Source organism: Dysidea avara, chromosome 4, assembly GCF_963678975.1.
Source record: "Dysidea avara chromosome 4, odDysAvar1.4, whole genome shotgun sequence".
NCBI lineage: Eukaryota > Metazoa > Porifera > Demospongiae > Dictyoceratida > Dysideidae > Dysidea > Dysidea avara.
Window position 1 is genome coordinate 16,246,548 of NC_089275.1, and position 19,337 is coordinate 16,265,884.

The 19,337-nt window shown below is 38.2% G+C and overlaps 2 protein-coding genes across 2 annotated transcripts in view; one reads left to right on the forward strand and one right to left on the reverse strand.

The window, feature by feature from the left end:
* The window catches only part of LOC136253308 (mucolipin-3-like), an 86,931-nt gene that overhangs the window by 41,950 nt on the left and 25,644 nt on the right, over window positions 1-19,337 (forward strand). Inside the window, exons 6-10 of the mRNA XM_066045950.1 lie at window positions 13,442-13,591; window positions 13,751-13,861; window positions 15,155-15,277; window positions 15,332-15,550; window positions 15,681-16,207. Of these exons, the coding sequence (XP_065902022.1) occupies window positions 13,442-13,591; window positions 13,751-13,861; window positions 15,155-15,277; window positions 15,332-15,550; window positions 15,681-16,207 (1,130 nt within the window). The remainder of the gene's footprint in view (window positions 1-13,441; window positions 13,592-13,750; window positions 13,862-15,154; window positions 15,278-15,331; window positions 15,551-15,680; window positions 16,208-19,337) is intronic.
* The window catches only part of LOC136253309 (uncharacterized), a 154,225-nt gene that overhangs the window by 1,279 nt on the left and 133,609 nt on the right, over window positions 1-19,337 (reverse strand). The gene's annotated exons all lie outside the window — the stretch shown is intronic.

Sequence of the window (19,337 nt, forward strand, 5' to 3'; positions counted from 1 at the left end):
GGGCAATTCATTACATTCTGTTCGCTGTTTATAACTATCACTGGCAAACTAAAGCATATACAATATCAAAGAACGTATATATTTAAACTGTTGCATGATACTTATAGACTGTTTTTTCACTGTCAACCACTTCTTGTGCGTGGGCACCCCTCCCCTCCGCACCCTCCCACCCACCCACCCCCTATATGATATATGTGCTATACAGGTGAGCATATTAAAAGTTGCTAAAATTAACAGGTTTCTGTAGAATCAGTTTTTAAAAAAAATTCTAATTGAACAAACAGTACATTTTCATACTATAGCTGAATGACATTAAAATATATTGAATTGTTCTGATATGCTTTGCTTGGCTGGCAGACATAGGACATTTTCTAACTTCAACTCTAAATAGTTTAATAAAGCAAACTTCTTCGTTTTAATAACCCAGAATTTGAAGGAGTTTGAAACATCGCTCAGTCTTTCAATTCCATTCAAAACGTCTATGATTTTCTTAGCCTTCTCCTCTGATACTGTCTTGCTTGTAGTGGTGTGATCAAAATACTTCGTTCTGCAGAACTTTTCGAACAGCTCTCTGTGGCCTTCTTTCGACATACTGACTAGCTAGCTAACTCGTTGAAGCTCACACCTCGCAAGCACTATAAGAACCACAAGGAGGTCTCGTGAACCACCAGGTGTGAAACGAAATTAGGTCTTAAATCGCGTGAACTACCAGGTGTGAAACGATAGTAGGTCGTAAATTGCACACTCGATCGCACCGAACCGTGTCCTCATTCGAGCTGCGCAATTTATAAATTGTTGCGCATTTTATGAATTCACAAAATGCGCAGCGTAATTTATAAACTGCGCAAATTCACAGATTGCGCCTAACATTTGTATCCATTGTATCTCGGGGATCCATTATCCGATTGGAACCAAATTTGCTACAGAGTTGTCCGCCAGTCAGGGGAGTCTACATACCACATTTGAAGGAAATCGCTCCAGCCATTTCCGAGATACGAGCTGCCAAAGTTTCGGTTTTTATTCTTCGTTTTTTTCTTATTCTTCTTCATGTTTTCGCACACTTGCAAAAATTGCTATAAAACGCAAACGCGTACTCCGATCGCCTTGAAATTTGGCACACAGAAAGGGAGTCCAAAGGCGAATTCTAGCATCAAACTTGATCAAAACCGATGAATAGTACGGGAGTTATAACCGATTATTCGCGTAAAACAAGATCGATATGTTGTCACGCCTACAGGGTAAACCGCTTCATGGAATAAGTTGAAAATTGCTATGTAGATGGAGTAACCATCGTAAAAGTGCCTTTTGGTGGTTTGAAAGGAATCGAGATAAAGACCAAGGAGATATGAGACAAAACCCAACCTGTGTCACAATCACGCGATCGATTTTTATGAATAAAAAAGTATTAGTTTTTACGCCTACTAGGCAAACCGCTAAGAGCAATGAGCTGAAAATCGGTGTATAGCTGGAATAATCTTCATAGAAAGTCCTTGCAGTAATACAGAAACAATCGAATTACAAACCACGGAGTTATCATTCGAAAGCCAACTCCATAATTTATAGCAAATGCAAGATCGAGATACTCTAATAGAACAGTCATCCTAATAGAGCATTCAGCTAATTTATTTACTCCATTATAGAACTCTATTACATTACAAGTTATTCTGTAGGGAGTTCAGCTGCAAACAATTAATCTTATAAACAGTTCAGCAACAAGCAAGTCACCCTATAGAGAGTTCAGCTACAAATATATTACTGTAGTGATTCAAACATTGCAAGTCACACTGAAGAGAGTTCAACTATAAACAAGTCATGCACCCTGTAGAGAGTTCAGTTTCAAACAATTCACTCTTCAGAAGTTCTGCTGCAAACAAGTCTTCATGCAGAGAGTTTAACAACCAAAATCCACCATGTAAAGACTTCAGTTTTACTAACAAGTTACTCTGTAGAGAGATCGGCTAGAAATAAGAGAGAACTCAGCTAGAAAACGTCACCTTGTAGAGAGTTCAGCCACAAACAAATCACACTGTAGAGAGATCAGATAGAAGAAGCCACCTTGTAGAGGGTTCAGCTGTGAAGTGATCACCCTGTAGAGTGTTCAGCTACAAAGAAACCATCCTGTAGAGAGATCAGCTAGAAAAAAGTCACCCATAGCAACATCAGCTACAAAGAAACCATCCTATAGAGAGTTCAGCTACAAACAAATCACCCTACAGAGAGTTTGGCTACAAAAAATCACCCTGTAGAGTATTCAGCTACAAACAAATCACCTTGTAAAGTATACAACTAGACAAAAGTCACCCAGTAGAGAGATCAGCTACAAGAAGTTACATTGTAGAGAGATCAGCTAGAAGTAATAACTTTGCAGAGTGTTCAGCTACAAAGAAGCCATCCAGTAGAGAGTTCAGCTACAACCACATCACCCTGCATAGAGTTTTAGCTACAAAGAAGCCATCATGTAGAGAATTCAGTTGCAAACAAATCATCCTGTAGAGAATTCAGCTACAAACAAATTGCCCTGTAGAGAGATCAGCTAGAAGAAGTCACCTTGTAGAGATCAGCTACAAAGAAACCATCCTGTAGAGAGTTCAGCTACAAGCAATTTACCCTATAGAGAAATCAGCTAGAAACAAATCACCGTGAAGAGAGTTCAGTTATGAAAAGATCACTGTGTAGATAGTTCAGCTATAAGAAGTCACCTTGCAGAGAGTTCAGCTACAAAGAAACCACCATGTAGAGAGCTCAGCTACAAACAAACCAACCTGTAGAGAATTCAGATACAAATAAATCGCCCTGTAGGAAGATCAGCTAGAAGAAGTTAGACCTTCAGCACTTGTGCTGTAAAGCATTAATAAATAAACTAGTGTCCATTTGGTTCTACTTGGGGTACTTAGAGATAATGAGTTACTCTCTAGAATTCCTATGGATATAATTACATGAAAATAACAAGGAGAAAACATCCTTACCACCTGGTAGACTCCTGTAAGCGTTTGAGCGTAAATCGGATGGCTGCAGGTTCGAGGCTACCTAGGTTCAGTCATGGATTTTTTTCTCCTTTCTCCGACTTTTCAAACACACCTTATGTAGCTAAAGTCTTTGAGCAGGCTGTAGGACCAGGTGTCCTACAGACCTTCAGCACTTGTGCTGTAAAGCATTAATAAAAAAGTTACCTTGCAGAGAGTTCAGCTACAAAGAAACCATCATGTAGAGAGTTCAGCTTCAAACAAGTCACCCTGTAGAAAGATCAGCTAGAAGAAGTTACCTTGTAGAGAGTTCAGCTACAAAGAAACCATCATGTAGAGAATTCAGCTACAAACAAATCACCCCGTAGAGAGATCAGCTACAAACAAGTCATCCTGTAGAGATATCAGCTGAATACATGTAACCTTATAGGGATCAGCTACAAACAAATCAACCTGTAATAATATGTGTTGGAAACAAAATCATCTTTCATTGTTAAATATACAAATATTTTTTAAACAGACAAAACACTGTACACAACATTTCTTCCTTTGTTCCAATATTCCTGCAGAAAAGAAAAAAAACAAGTTAGAAGGAAGCACCAAAGCCAGTTAATGGCTGGCTTTGTGGCTTGCAATCCAAAAAGAAGTGATATCTAAACCAAAACAGCCAAGCTGTAAAAAAAGAGTGTGGCCCCCAAAAAGGCCAGGATGAAAAAAGATGTGAAATCCAAGGTGGTGGCCAAGAAATGGCTGTGATGGTAGGTTAATGGCAAAAATTTTAATTACGACAATTCAGGTGAATTTGGAGCCGAATCCTAGTGGAGGAGGCAACACAAATTCACCTGAATTGTCGTAATTAAATTTTTTGCCATTAACCTACCATCACAGCCATTTCTTGACTGCCACCTTGGATTTCACATATTTTTTCATCCTGGCCTTTTTGGGGGCCGCACTCTTTTTTTACAGCTTGGCTGTTTTGGTTTAGATATTATGTACTTATTATGATGATGACAATTGGCACAAGTGGATTTTATTCGTGGTGTACTACCCCCAGCCAAATCAGTACTACAATACTGGCTCCAATTCAACAATAGTATTGTATTCAAGGCTTATTTGCTTACTTGTAATACTCTAATAGAGTACACATACTTTGAGTATTCTAATAGAGCAAAACTAGAATGTTCTAGATTTTCCAGTGGTAGATCTATGAAGTACAGGGCCGTCGACAGGGGGGGGGGGAAACTGGGGCAAATTTCCCTGGACCCCACTTCATTTGGTGCCCCAAGGGCCCCCAAAGGTGGGCCCCATAGCTATACATTGTTAATACATACGATATAAGAACATACAACAGTGTAAATCTTACCTGTAGACTTGAAGACATAGGAAGTCTCAGGTCTCAGTAACAGCACTGTATCAATTAGCTAGTAATTTCATATCCAGCATAGTTCCAGGGTCAGCAAATCATTACATTCCACTGCTCGTAATAATATAATGATATAGGTGCTTAAAGAGCACTGTGACTTAGATCAAGATCGATATACTCTAATAGAACAGCCACCTATATACTCTAATAGAGCAATCAAGTCCACTCTAAATGTCCAAATACAAGTACTAATGAATTAATGTGACAAAAAACTTTACTGTTGGAAAGAACATTGAATTTCTAAAGCAGACATTGTAGCATTACAAATACCATGAGTGATGCAAGACTGAATATGAGCTTATTATTATTATATGGTCTGCAGTTGTATTTTTAGTTTTGTATGGTTTATATTATCAAGAGTTCATAATATATATATATATATATATATAGGAGAGTATCCAACATCTGTATTGCCCCTTCAAAACACACTGCGTAATAATTGTGCAACATTGTGTAACATATCAGAATATTTTAGTATAATTTCAGTAAACTCCAACACATGGCTTTGCCATGAAAGACTTGTTGATAGGCATTGATATACCAAAGGGAAGACCTGCAAGCACTTCAAGGCCCTTATAGTTCTTGAAGCAAGTTGACACCTTTGGTGATGATGACTATTATGTAACATTATTCTGCAGTGCATTTTGAAGGGGCAATACAGCGTTGGATACTCTCCTAAATATATATATTATGTACTCTTGATATTATGCACTTCGGTGTACAAATATCCTCAATATACTTATTAAATTGTATAGCAATAACTCTAATTTGTCACTGCAAAACTATATGGTTCTCCTGTACATGTGTAGACCATCTGCCAGTAGATAACTGTGTCCCGGCTGTGAATTATACAAAGTATCACAATAATTCATCCATAAGTTATATTATAGCAATCTGTTGAGTTTTGGACCATTAAAATATTCAAGATTTTTCAGCGGCTGGGGGCTGTGTCCCCAGACCCCTGCCACTAGTATTACAAACTTCTGTTCTCTGTTGGAAACTTCCTTTGAGAATCCTGCCCTAAACAACAATACATTAAAAATCAATCTCACATTCAAATTCATGGGTGCAGTATTTAGAAAATTCCTAGGTGGCATTGCATGATAGCCAGAAAAAGCTTTAATTTAAGCTTCATATACCCTGCTGATAGAGCAATAACAGTCATATTATGCTGTGATAAACTACTCAAATCACTCTCATACTCATTCTCAGAGGATCTAATTTTCAAAAATTTCCTGGGGGAGCATGCCCACAGACCCCCTAGTTTAGCATGCTTTGCATGCAGACCCCCTAGTTTAAATCTATATCAGTTATAGGGCCCCATATTCTTAGTTTGCCCCGGGCCCCCTAAAGTCTCTAGGCAGCCCTGATGAAGTACAGTAGAGAAATTTTATTTATAAAGTAGAAATTAGGTGAGATGAACAGCCAAGATAGCAGCAGCTAAGTGGTTAAGAATTCAGGTGCTCTGTATGGAGGACCCTGGTTTGAATGTTGGTAAGTTTTTCAACACTTATTTCACCTGCAGTGACTATTCTGTTAGAATATTTTTACCCTGCATTTTACAGTTGTTTGGTTTTTACTTTGAAACTCTATACCTGTAGCTGTCAATGCAATCAGCCAGGCTATAAAAAAAAGAGTGCAGCCCTCAAAAAGGCTATGGTGAAAAAAGATGTGAAATCCAATGTGGCGGCCAAGAAATGGCTGTGATGGTAGGTTAATGGTAAAAATTTTAATAACGACAATTCAGATGAATTTGGTGCCGCTTGGTCTTGGCACAAAATTCACCTGAATTGTTGTTATTAAAATTTTTACCATTAACTTACTATCACAGCCATTTCTTGGCCGCCACCTTGGATTTTACATCTTTTTTCACCATGGCCTTTCTCAGGGCCACACTCATTTTTTACAGCTTGGTTGTTTTTGGATTAGATTTCTTGTATTTGTATACTCCAAATAGGCCGGCTTTGGGACTCCTTTAACCTATCTTTTTTCTTTACCACAGGAAGAAGAAAAGATCAAGCAGATGTACTTTAAATATTTCTGATTTTATCAGTAAATGTACAAATTATATATATAATACATATATTTATTACAGAACTCTCCATGGTGGTTTCTTTGTAACTGAACACTCTGCAAGGTGACTTCTTCTTGCTGCTCTCTCTACAGGGTGAATTGTTTGTAGCTGAACGATCTACAAGGTAACTTCTTCTCGCTAATCTCTATACAGGGTGATTTCTCTGTAGCTGAACTATCTACAAGGTAACTTCTTCTAGCTGATCTCTCTACAGGTTGATTTGTTTGTAGCTGAATTCTGTATAGGTGATTTGTTTGCAGCTGAGATCTTTACAGAATGGCTTCTTTGTAGCTGAACTCTCTACAAGGTAATTTCTTCTAGCTGAACTCTCTACATGGTGGTTTGCTTGTAGCTGAACTCTCTACAAGGTGACTTCTTCTATCTGATCTATCTACACGGTGATTTGTTTGTAGCTGAATTCTGTACAGGTGATTTGTTTGCAGCTGAGTTCTTTACAGAATGGTTACTTTGTAGCGGAAGTCTCTACAAGGTAACTTCTTCTAGCTGAACTCTCTACATGGTGGTTTGCTTGTAGCTGAACTCTCTACAAGGTGACTTCTTCTAGCTGATGTTTCTACAGGGTGATTTGTTTGTAGCTGAACTATCTACAAGGTAACATCTTCTAACTGATCTCTCTACAGGGTGATTTGTTTGTAGCTGAATTCTGTACAGGTGATTTGTTTGCAGCTGAACTCTTTATAGAATGGTTTGTAGCTGAACTCTGCAAGGCAACTTCTTCTAGCTGATGTCTCTACAAGGTTACTAGTTTGTGGCTGAACTCTCTACGTGGTGGTTTCTTTGTAACTTAACTCTCTACAAGGTGACTTCTTCTAGCTGATCTTTCTACAGAGTGATTTGTTTGTAGCTGAACTCCCTAAAAGGAAACTTCTTCTAGCTGATCTTTCTACAGGGAGATTTGTTTGTAGCTGAACTCTCTACAGGTGGTTTGTTTGCAGCTGAACACTCTACATGATGGTTTCTTTGTAGCTGAACTCTCTACAAGGTGACTTCTTCTAGCTGATCTCTCTACAGGGCAATTTGCTTATAGTTGAACTCTGTACACGATGGTTTCTTTGTAGCTGAACTCTCTGCAAGGTAACTTCTTCTGACTGATCTCTCTACAGGGCGATTTGTTTGTAGTTTTAACTCTCTACATGGTGGTTTGTTTGTAGCTGAACTCTACAAGGTGATTTCTTCTACCTGAACTATCTCTTTCCATAGTTACATGAACTCCCTACAAGGTAACTTCTTCTAGCTGATCTCTCTACAGGGTGAATTGTTTGTAGCTGATCTCTCTACAGGGTGACTTGTTTGTAGCTGATCTCTATACAGGTTACTTGTTTCTAGTTGATCTCTTAAATTCTCTTCAGAATGACTGCTCTATTAGAGTATCTCGATCTCGCACTTGCTACACCAAGTTGGATTTTGGTGGGGACTATTCTACGGAACGGAACGGAACGGAATGATAGACTAAACCACGGAACGGAACGCTTTCTCAAATTAAAGCTTGCAACTTACCATTGCTGAACTTCCCTTATAAGTTAGCAGTGGCATCTCCAGTGGGTTTGATTAAACATAAGATAAAAAGAATTAACGGATCGATTGTGGGTTTTTGTTGGTTGTCATTAGTAACGAAGTATTATTGTGGGATGAGCTGTATCAGTGATGTTCATCCATACGGGAGGGAACTTTATGCGAGCTGTTTTTCTTATTTAGACTTTAGAAAACAGTCTGGGCCGGTCTTTCAAGTCATAAGTCAGTGTATAAATAAAGCAAGCAGGAAGATACTGGTAACAGGAAAGAGCCAGCTGAATTAAAACTTGAAGAATTTTGTGCAGTGTGTGAGGAGCAAATATTTTGGCAGACCGCAAGGAGGATATATTCTGCAAACATCACTGAAGTGTATGCATGGAGTTATTTATATATTAACAGCTGGTGCAATGGACTAATGCCGTATTCAATAGTGAGCTGAATTTATCTGTTGCACAATTCAAGGATGTGTCTGACTGCTAGCCTTGAATCAGGCTAAATGCCAAAACTCCAAGATCAGCCAAATCTCTATTATAAGCCGCATGTGAAACCATGCCCGTAGCCACCAGGCAAACGTGATTTGGACCAAGATGTGTGTGTAATTTCAATGTATCTAGTCAGACCTGAAATGGAACACTCACATTAATTACATACCACCTAAGAATCCTAGGATTTCTTAAGTGTAACATTTCACATGCTTCACTTCAAACAAAACAGGTTAAATTTGTTCGTCGATTTTCAAGTGATTCCCAGTCCAGCTGGTCCATGAAATTACAATGGGATCACATGTATTTGTTACAGTGCGGGCTGTCCTGTGTTGGATCTACTCTAGAGTTGAGATTTCAAGGTAGACTCACTGCCAATGTACTGACACTAGTACTGTTGTAGCATGTTTAAGTGGAGGACAAATGAAATAGTAATGCTAGATTATTTATGTATACAAATTTTTCATAATGAAATTGATATCCCATTTTGATTTGTACTTCCACTTTGCAACATATTCAAGAACAAGAAGCTACCACACTTAATCTCCAACCACTGTCATTAATTAACCAAGATCTCACTAGTCTGTAATTCACCTTACTGTAGTGATTTTATTGATTCATCTGTATGTTTTCTTCATTTTCCTTTGAAGTTGTACCAATAGTTCATAATAAGGTGGAGAGTGTCTAACTTGAACGCATTCACCAAACACCCTGCTTAAAGTAACACCTCGGCTTTATTTCAGAGCAAAGGCTTTACCTTCTTCAGCAACACTAATCAACAGTTTTCTATCCCCCAGTAAAGGTGTTGATTTGATGAAAGGTGAACTTTACGCAGGGTGTTTGTACAGGCCATACTGCGAGTTAGACACTCTCCCCCATACAAATCAGTATTACGAACTCTTGGTTGTACAGTATAGGTAAACAAAGATAAGTTTCTCTCCCATCTTATTCTAGGATTTCTATTGACAAGGAAAATTCAATTATTTGTATACAGGCTCAAAATTGAGAAAATATAAAGAAAGTAAATTAATATTATACAGTCAGTTTGCTTTTGGATATTTAATGTCTCCAACCACAACAAAAATTCGATGAATCCATGCATCTCATCACTGGTCGTCTGAACATTCTGAAAGTGATACCTCACTCAATCAACCATATATGTGACCAGATTTTACAGAACCGATCCAAATCGCACATCAGGCAAAATCAAACTAACACCACTAGTGGATAGCTACACTATCGTACTACAAGTTTTGACCCTCAGCACTACTCAAACTACACGAGGCTGGTTTTTACACACGTCTTTTCTGGGTGATGTGGAGTGCTCAAATGGCGGTTTCAGGCCTTGTGAAGGACCTGGCTTGGCAAGAGTCAGTGGTTTACTGGTGGACAGCCTTATAATGTTGGCCAGACGTGTTCTCTGTTGATTTTGCTACATATCAGCCACTAAGGAGCTAGCACAGCCCTGTAATCTCGTGTCTGGACTCCAATCGTGGTCTGCCTCCATTTTGAGGTCTAACTTTTGCCCTCCCCGCCACCCCCCAACCTCCACCCCTTTGTGAGCACTCGTGATACTACTTCGCTCGTCCAACTGCTCAGATTTTCTATCTTATTTGGCGGGAAACTGTACAAGCAGCTACAAGTACTGGAAGTGGCTTGAAAGGTAACAGATTGATGCATCTTTTGTGTAAATTTCATACGCGTGCTTGCTATCCTTGGAGAGTTATGCTGGCTTCAATTCTTTAAAACCGTTTATCTCGGAACTTCTAATGTGCGATTTGGATCGTTTTTCCAAAATCCAGTCACATATTCTGTTTATTAGACTGAATAAAGTCATGATTACCTAAACAATCACTTAATTAATGTTTTATAATTATCCTATTCTATTTTCCTGGAGGTTCCACTGATAAAATGCAATTTCAGCAATGATTGCAGCTAGCCAAGCTGCAAGTTGATTCAGAAAGCATTCCATTCTGTAAAATAGACCCTATCCAGAATTCAACTCAGTACTCAGGCTGAGATACTGACAATAGTCCACTACTCTGTTAATGAATCATTGATGTTCACACAATATAGCCTCCTTGAGGTATCTGAATGTTTGCTCCTCACACACTGCACAAAATTCCTTTAGATTCTGCTTAGACTGAGTTGATTCAGCTTGTCACCATGCTTGTTTCCTTTGTAGTGTAGCTATACACATACTGATTTATGCCGATTAGAAAGGCTGGGCATCAGACTGTACATTCTAAAGTCAAGTAAGTAAAAATAACTCACATACTAGTAAAAACAAGTCATGCATTAAGTTCCCTACTTGATATATCCGAAGATGAACACACTGAGTCAGCTATTCCCACAATTAGTACTTCGTTACTAATGACAACCAACAAGAACCCACAATCGATCCTTAAATTTGTTTATCTTTCTTGGGGTACGTTTGGTTACCTGCTGGAAGTGCCACTGATAACTTGTACAGCAATGGTAAGCTGCAAGCTTCAATCTGAGAAAGCATTCCGTTCCGCAGTTTAGTCCATCATTCCGTTCCGTTCCGTTCCGTTCCGTAGAATAGACCCCACCTTGGATTTTGTGTTATAACTCCGTGGCTTTATGTCTGATTCTTCTACACCATTGAAGAGCATTTCTAAGATGATTACTCCAGCAAATTTCAAAGCATTACCCCAAGCGGTTTATCTGGTAGGCGTGGCAAGCAGTCGTTTTTTATTAGGTAATCTTGATTGCACAATTGTTACACACTGTTGGTTTTTTCGTTGTATCTTCCTGGTTTTTAACTCGATTTCTTTCAAACCACAGAAGGTTTGAGGTTCAATGGTTAACCTATTCACCCACCGATTGTCAGCTTCTTCCCATACGCGGATTACCCTGTAGGCGTGACAACATATTGGTGTTATTTTTCGTGAATAATTGCTCATAACCCTTTGTCTGCTTATCATATTCCAGCTAAAGTTGGTACCAAGATGCGCCTTTGTATCCCCCTTCTGTGTGCAAAATTGCAAGGCACTCGAATATGGCGTTCGCATTTTATAGCAGTTTTTGTAAGTGTGCGAAAAAAGGAAGAAAAATAAGAAGAATAAAACGAAGAAACTAAGCCAATTTTTGAAGTCGCATATCTCGAGAACGCTTGAAGCGATTTCGCTCAAATTTGGTATGTGGAGTGCTGAAGTTGGTGGGCGTATACATAGCAAAAATCTTCTTGTTTTATCAAGGCAGCACAGAGCTACGGTGGTGCGAAAATTGCGTTTCGTTCTTCCTGTTAATATACTCACGGGTGTTGCACGCCGGATTCTTGGGCCAGTTTCTTCCTTTAAACCACAAAGGGTTTGAGCTATGATGGTTAACTTATGCACATATTAATTTTTAGGTTATATTCCTGTAAGCTGTTTATCCTGTAGGTATGACAACAAGTCAGTCTTTTTCAGTGCAAATAATCATTCATAACTTTATGACCATTTTATCAGATTTGCACCAAACTTGGTTAGTACTAAACTTTGCCACAATGCATTTTTAAAGTAAACCAAAGTTAAAGAATATCAAGGTACGCATTTGCAATTTTGCATTTTATAATAGTTTTTGTAAAGTGTGCGAAAGGAATATTCTAAGCCCATCCAATTCTCCTATATGAAGAAGTTAAACTTAACTTTGAGAGCTTGTATATCACAATTCCATTAAGCAATATTTCAAATTTGACATGTGGGGTGCTGAAGGTTGAAGATGTTTGCAGTATAAAATTGAGAAGGGAGCACGGATCCACATTAATGCATAAAAGTCATGTTTTGTTTCTTCCTGTAAATATACTGCTGGCTGTCTTGGCCACATGACACACTACCATATTTCTTGGTTTTAAGACCTTACATGATGTTGGTAAAAGCTAGTGTTAAAATATGGGTGTAATGGCAACACAATTTGTTTGAAGTGTCTACTTGCACGTTTACCATACAGTAATTCGCTTTATTTTTGTGCAATTTTTTTATAATAAAAATTTTCAGTAAAAATATTTTCATATTATTTGTGTGAATGACTGCTCTATTAGATTAGTTCGATTTTATGTACAAACTTTTTTGTGTAAAAATTTTTCATACAAGTTTTGCGTACAAAATTATAGTACAATGAACAAAGCAAAATTACATTTAACCAGCGGTGGGTGTTAAATGAGTATGACTGAAGCACTCAAAGGTGTTGCTGTATCACTTTTAGAGTGCAGGAGTGGTACACTGGTTGTGTAATAGCTGCACACATGATGTGCAGTAACTACAGTGAAGGTGCTGTGATGGCAGTCACATGGTGACGCAGAGGAGCACTCAAGTGCTACAAGAAGTGTAACACCAATATTGTTATAGTTATAATGGGGTGTTATAGTGACACACTAGGCATTCTTTTAAATTTCCCAATGCTTTTGATGGGGTTTGAGCCACTTTGATTCCTTCACCTATGTTGATAGTTACACCCTTTTTACATATTAACTTTAAAATAGGTTAAACCCACATTCAACCTGGGCTAACGCGTTTATATGAGTTTCTTAAGCCAGGTTGAAACTTGAAGTCAAATGTAATTAAATGATGATGTTACGTATCTTCAGTTAAATTTTCTTATAATGTATGGAAAAATTCATACAGGAATATTCCATAGAGAATAATCAAATCTCCTATAAACCCATTGCAGGTGAACTGCTGAGGAACTATTGCCACAGCACCATCCACCATTTTGGAGTACAACTCTGATAGCATAGGAGACAGCTACACTTAACTTGATCAACCTTTGCTATAGAATTCAGAAGAAGCAGCTCTACTTCCTGCATACTGTTTTAATCTTATACATAGCAATGCTATCAGAGTTTCAAAATGGGTTGTATTCTAAGATGGTGAATGTTGCTATGGCAGCAGCTCACTTGCATAGGGTCTATTATATAAAGCTCGTCAGTTATTCATCTATTTCAGATGCTTTGATTTTACAGGACGTGAAGCTGCATTTCTTAGCTTACCACAAGAAACAGGTATCTTGGCCAGACCTTTGTGCATTAGTCAACACGTGGCACTTGATGACATTGTTTGCATGTCTGCTAATAGAAGCATCTACTGTAATGAAGATTATTGGAGATTACAAAGTATGTATTGTTTAGCCATAGCACACTGCATGGTTATGTGTTCAATATAAGAAAAACTTTTAAATATTGTTTTGCTTATCAGCTATGAGTTTATGACATCATAATCTGTTTGTTAAAGCATAGATTATGTTATACTGTTTTTGTTTTTTTTAATATTAGGAAACAATTTCCTTTCATTTGATAGAAGCAGTTAGTATTATACTTGGTTCTGGAATGTTTCTACTATGGTGTGGATTGTTTGGATTTCTCAAGTACTTTGAGTCTCTAAACGTTAGTAATTTAATTGCCTTATTAATTACTTGATAAAATTAATATTTTAAAAATTAAGTAAACTGATCAGCATGCATGCTGTAATAGCTAAGCAGAAGCTGAGGTTTAATTCAATGTTCATTGTGGATTACCTACTCTTTCCTTATATGATTGCTACACTGTACGATGTCACTATACACTTGTATAACATTGATGAATAGGGTATTTACAAATGTGAAATAAGGGATAGGTACAGATAGGGATGCGGCAATTATGCCAGCATAATTTTGGGCATAATAGGTATGCGAGAGAATCAGGAATTATTCTAGCATTTTGAGGTAAGTATAAAGCTTTAACAGTAGGAAAATCTGCAGACTACACAATTCCATTAAAAACAATCGACATGCTCTAATAGAGCAGTCACTGAATATTATTTACTCTAATAAAGCAGTCACATTGAAATGAAATACTCTAATACAGCAACCAGCTAAAGAATTCAAGACTATTTAAAGCTTAAACATGAATGAGAATGGTCTGATACAACAATAGACTGGCATTATTAGCCACATAATTTTGGGAATAATGGACAATTCTCAAAAGCACAATAGGCGATTTTTTGAGCACTGCTCAAAAGCATAATGCTCAATTTTTGGAGCATAATAGCCTCATGCCTAGATACAGAATACCTACAAATGTTTCTTAATTTCAATAATAGTACCAATAGTGTCGTAGTTTGATAATAGTTGTTATTGTTTGCTCTGGTGAGTTGGCAGAACACTTTGTAATGGAGGAGCAGAGGCTAAAGTATATACAACCATGACCCATATCTAAACAGCTATCCATTTGTTGCTATGAGTCACGGGGAGTGTCATAGCCAGACCACTGAAAAATATGTTGGAATTTTTTACACAAGTTTCAATTTAGCTATTTGTTAAATTTATTGTTTTTATGATGGCTATATGTGTGCCTTTTGATACAAGCATATGTATGTTGAAACCATAAATGATAAAAATGGCTTATTAATTGATGCTTGTGCTTTTGATGGAAACTGATATACTCTTAGTCTAGTAGAGCAGTCACAGTTTACATATTGTAAAAACTGTATGAAACTACTCATTAATTTTGTAACCATGCACACAGTGTAAAGCTTCTAAAAGTAATGTTGTTGTATGCTTTCGCTCCACATAAATATCCCTTCCACTCACTAGACTGTTCCATCCCCCTGATTGAAACTACATGTATAGAATAATCTAAAGAATGCAACGTTTATTAATAATAATTGTGTGTATATTATTATGTTGCATTCTCCTACAGGTTTTGCTGATTACAGTAAAACTTGCACTACCCAGTATTCTGAGATTTGCAGTGTGTGTGCTCATTTTATTTATGGCATTCATATTCTGTGGTTGGCTTGTTATGGGACCATATAATCCACAGGTGAGCACCAAATTTCTATATATAAATTTATTTAATGCACTTTTGTTAATTCAGTTCAAAAATCCTCTTACAACAGCGGAGAATCTGCTTAGCTTTCTTAATGGTGAAGGAATTGATATTGCTTTTACAAAAGTATCCTGGGATGATCCACTCATATCTGTTGCTGTTGCAATATTCAATAAAATTTATCTCTTATTGTTTATATTCATTTTCATCTACGTTGTTCTGAGTTTATTTATTGGCATATTTGACCACGCATATGATTCTTTATCGGTAAGTGAATATAGTTGGATGAGACTGTGTATTGACCACAGCAGAAATGCCTTGTGTAATGTGTGCTGTGGTCACTGAGTAGCTATATGTATAAGTAAAGTAATGTTGGCAATTATTTTCACATGAATAGGGTAATTGGAAAAAGCGGTCGCGGGGTTTTGTTCAGGACTGGGCAGAAGGAGAACCAGATGATGATCTTACTAAGAACTATCCTTTTCCTGTACCACGCATTCGTGAGATTCTGGATGAGTTTGATAACTTTAAACATGGTGATGAATCTGATCGGAACAATGCGACACCATCTCCTACTGATCAAAACAGCATTGTTTCACAAAATAACGAAGGTACAAATTCTAATGTTATTGCTTCAAATGGCAGTGCAAATGTCAATAAGAATTCTAGTGGCCATACTTTGTCACCTTTTTCCAGTGATTCCTTACCAGCAAATATTCCATTTCAAGCACGCATTTTCCAACCAACCCAGAGACGTGTTCACAGTCAAAGAGACCATCACACAAAGTGTAAGTACTGTGGATCAAGGCTTGCACAAGCAAACAGCAATTCTAATATCAAAAGTACTGTAAGAAAGCCATCCAATGCCAGCCAAAGGGATGTTGCCAGAGCTCGCTCCATAATCAGGAATTCAGTGCTTCCAGAGTAAGTTTCTTTGATAATAATTATGACTATGGCTGCATGTAGTACCATAATTTGATTTTTCATAATAAAAATTTATGTAAATTTTATAAAATAAATTTGTGTGATCTAGCTACACTAAACAAAAATTATTGTACATGACTGCTATAGAGTACAGTATCTTGATCTTTTGCAGCACTAGTACACTGTTAAAATGAAGAGTAACCACAACTCTCGAGGAGTTCCCAGTGTAGGGAGGATTTAACACCCCTGGAGAGTAACCATTACTACAAAGGAGTAACTGGGAAGTAACACATGCTCTGAAGGTGGTGTCACTTACTCTTCAGAGTAATGGTTATTCTCTTCAGAGTGTTGGTTACTCTCCATGGGGTGTTAAATCCTCCCTACACTGGGAACTCTCAGAGTGGTGGTTACTCTTTATTTTTAACAGTGTATATAGCTACAGCCTACAGACTCAGTGGTAAAAGATTTAGCCACATTCTTGATTCTGGTTGTGTCTTGTTAACCAATAGCTACAGCATTATCAAGACACACGGTAGTGTGTCGTGCGGCCCAAGAAGTGAGTGTATTGACACGAAGAACGAAAACGCAATTTTCGTACCTCCGTAGCTCTGTGCTTCCTTGATGAAACAAGACGATTTTTGCTGTGGACACGCCCTCCTACATCCGTACTACGTATTCCAAATTTGAGTGACATCACTTCAAGCGTTCCCGAGATATGCGATTTCAAAAAATGCCTTAGTTTCTTCGTTGTTTTTTTTCATATTTTTCTTCCTCCTTTCGCACACTTACAAAAACCGCTATAAAACACGAACGCTATAACCGATAGCCTTGAAATTTGGCACACAGAAGGGGGATATAAAGGCGCATCTCTGTATCAACTTTGGCTGGAATACGATAAGCAGGCAAAGAGTTATTAGCGATTATTCACGAAACATAACACGTTGTTTTGAACTGTACGTGTATTTTGCCCCGTACGCGTATGGGGCATCCCATACACATATGGGGCATCCCATACACATATGGGGCAGATCACTAGTCCCATACACATATGGGATTCCCATACGCGTATGGGCAGCCAGGGCCGCCCACAGGGGGAGGGGGGCGCAACTGGGGTATTTTGCCCCGGGTCCCGACCTGAAAGGGCCCCATGCAGGAGGTCTCATGAAGGGCCCCTTGAATACCTGTTTAAAAGATCGATATACTCTAATAGAGCAGTCAGATATAAATACTCTAATAGAGCAGTCACAGTACGCTTCAGAGGAGCAGTGTAATAAGCTTATAGATAAGGAGATCTAATTCAAAACAGCCAAGCTGTAAAAAAAGAGTGCGGCCCTGAGAAAGGCTATGGTGAAAAAAGATGTGAAATCCAAGGTGGCGGCCAAGAAATGGCTGTGATGGTAGGTTAATGGTAAAAATTTTAATAACGACAATTCAAGTGAATTTTGTGCCAAGACCAAGCGGCACCAAATTCACCTGAATTGTTGTTATTAAAATTTTTACCATTAACCTACCATCACAGCCATTTCTTGGCCGCCACCTTGGATTTCACATCTTTTTTCACCATAGCCTTTCTCAGGGCCGCACTCTTTTTTTACAGCTTGGCTGTTTTTGATTAGATTTCACTTCTTTTTGTATTTGTATACCCCAAAGCCGGCCTATGGCCGGCTTTAGGGCTTTTAACCTGTCATTTTTTCTTTACTACAGGAAGAAGAAAAGATGAAGCAGGGTGATTTCTTTGTAGCTTGCCTCTCTGCAAGGTGATCCTTCTAGCTGATCTCTCTACTGGATGACTTGTTTGTAGCTGAACTCTCTACAGGGTGATTTGTTTGTAGCTGAACTCTCTACAAGGTAATTTCTTCTAGCTGATCTTTCTACAGGGTGATTTGTTTGTAGCTGAATTCTCTACAGGGCGATTTGTTTGCAGCTAAACTGCTGAACTCTCTACAATGTAACTTCATCTAGCTGAACTCTCTACGGGTGGCTTGTTTCTAGCTGAACTCTCTACAGGGTGATTTGTTTGTAGCTGAACTCTCTACAAGGTAACTTCTTCTAGCTGATCTTTCTACAGGGTGATTTGTTTGTAGCTGAACTCTCTACATGGTAGTTTCTTTGTAGCTGAACTCTCTACAATGTAACTTCTTCTAGCTGATCTCTCTACAGGGTGACTTGTTTCTAGCTGAACTCTCTACAGGGTGATTTGTTTGTAGCTGAACTCTCTACAAGGTAACTTCTTCTAGCTGATCTTTCTACAGGGCGATGTGTTTGCAGCTGAACTCTCTACATGGTAGTTTCTTTGTAGCTGAACTCTACAATGTAACTTCTTCTAGCTGAACTCTCTACAGGGTGACTTGTTTCTAGCTGATCTCTGTACAGGGTGACTTGTTCCTAGCTGAACTCTCTACAGGTGATTTGTTTGCATCTGAACTCTCTTACATGGTGGTTTCTTTGTAGCTGAACTCTCTACAAAGTGACTTCTTCTAGCTGATCTAATTACAGGATCACTTGTTTCTAACTGAACTCTCTACAGTGTTATCTGTTCATAGCGGAACTTTCTACTGGGTGATTTGTTTGCAGCTAAACTCTTTACATGATTGTTTCTTTGTAACTGAACTCTCTACAAGGTAACTTCTTCTAGCTGAACTCTCTACAGGATGACTTGTTTCTAACTGAACTCTCTACAGTGTGATCTGTTCATAGCGGAACTTTCTACTGGGTGATTTGTTTGCTGCTAAACTCTTTGCATGATTGTTTCTTTGTAACTGAACTCTCTACAATGTGACTTCTTCTAGCTGATCTCTCTACAGGATGACTTGTTGCTAACTGAACTCTCTATAGTGTGATCTGTTCATATCGGAACTTTCTACTGGGTGATTTGTTTGCTGCTAAACTCTTTGCATGATTGTTTCTTTGTAACTGAACTCTCTACAAGGTAACTTCTTCTAGCTGATCTCTCTACAGGGCAATTTGTTTGTAGCTGAATTCTCTACAGGGTGATTTATTTCAGCTGAACTCTCTACATGATGGCTTCTTTGTAGCTGAACTCTCTATTAGGTACCTTCTTCTAGCTGATCTGACTACAGGGTGACTTGTTTGTAGCTGAATTCCCTACAGAATAACTTGCAATGTAATA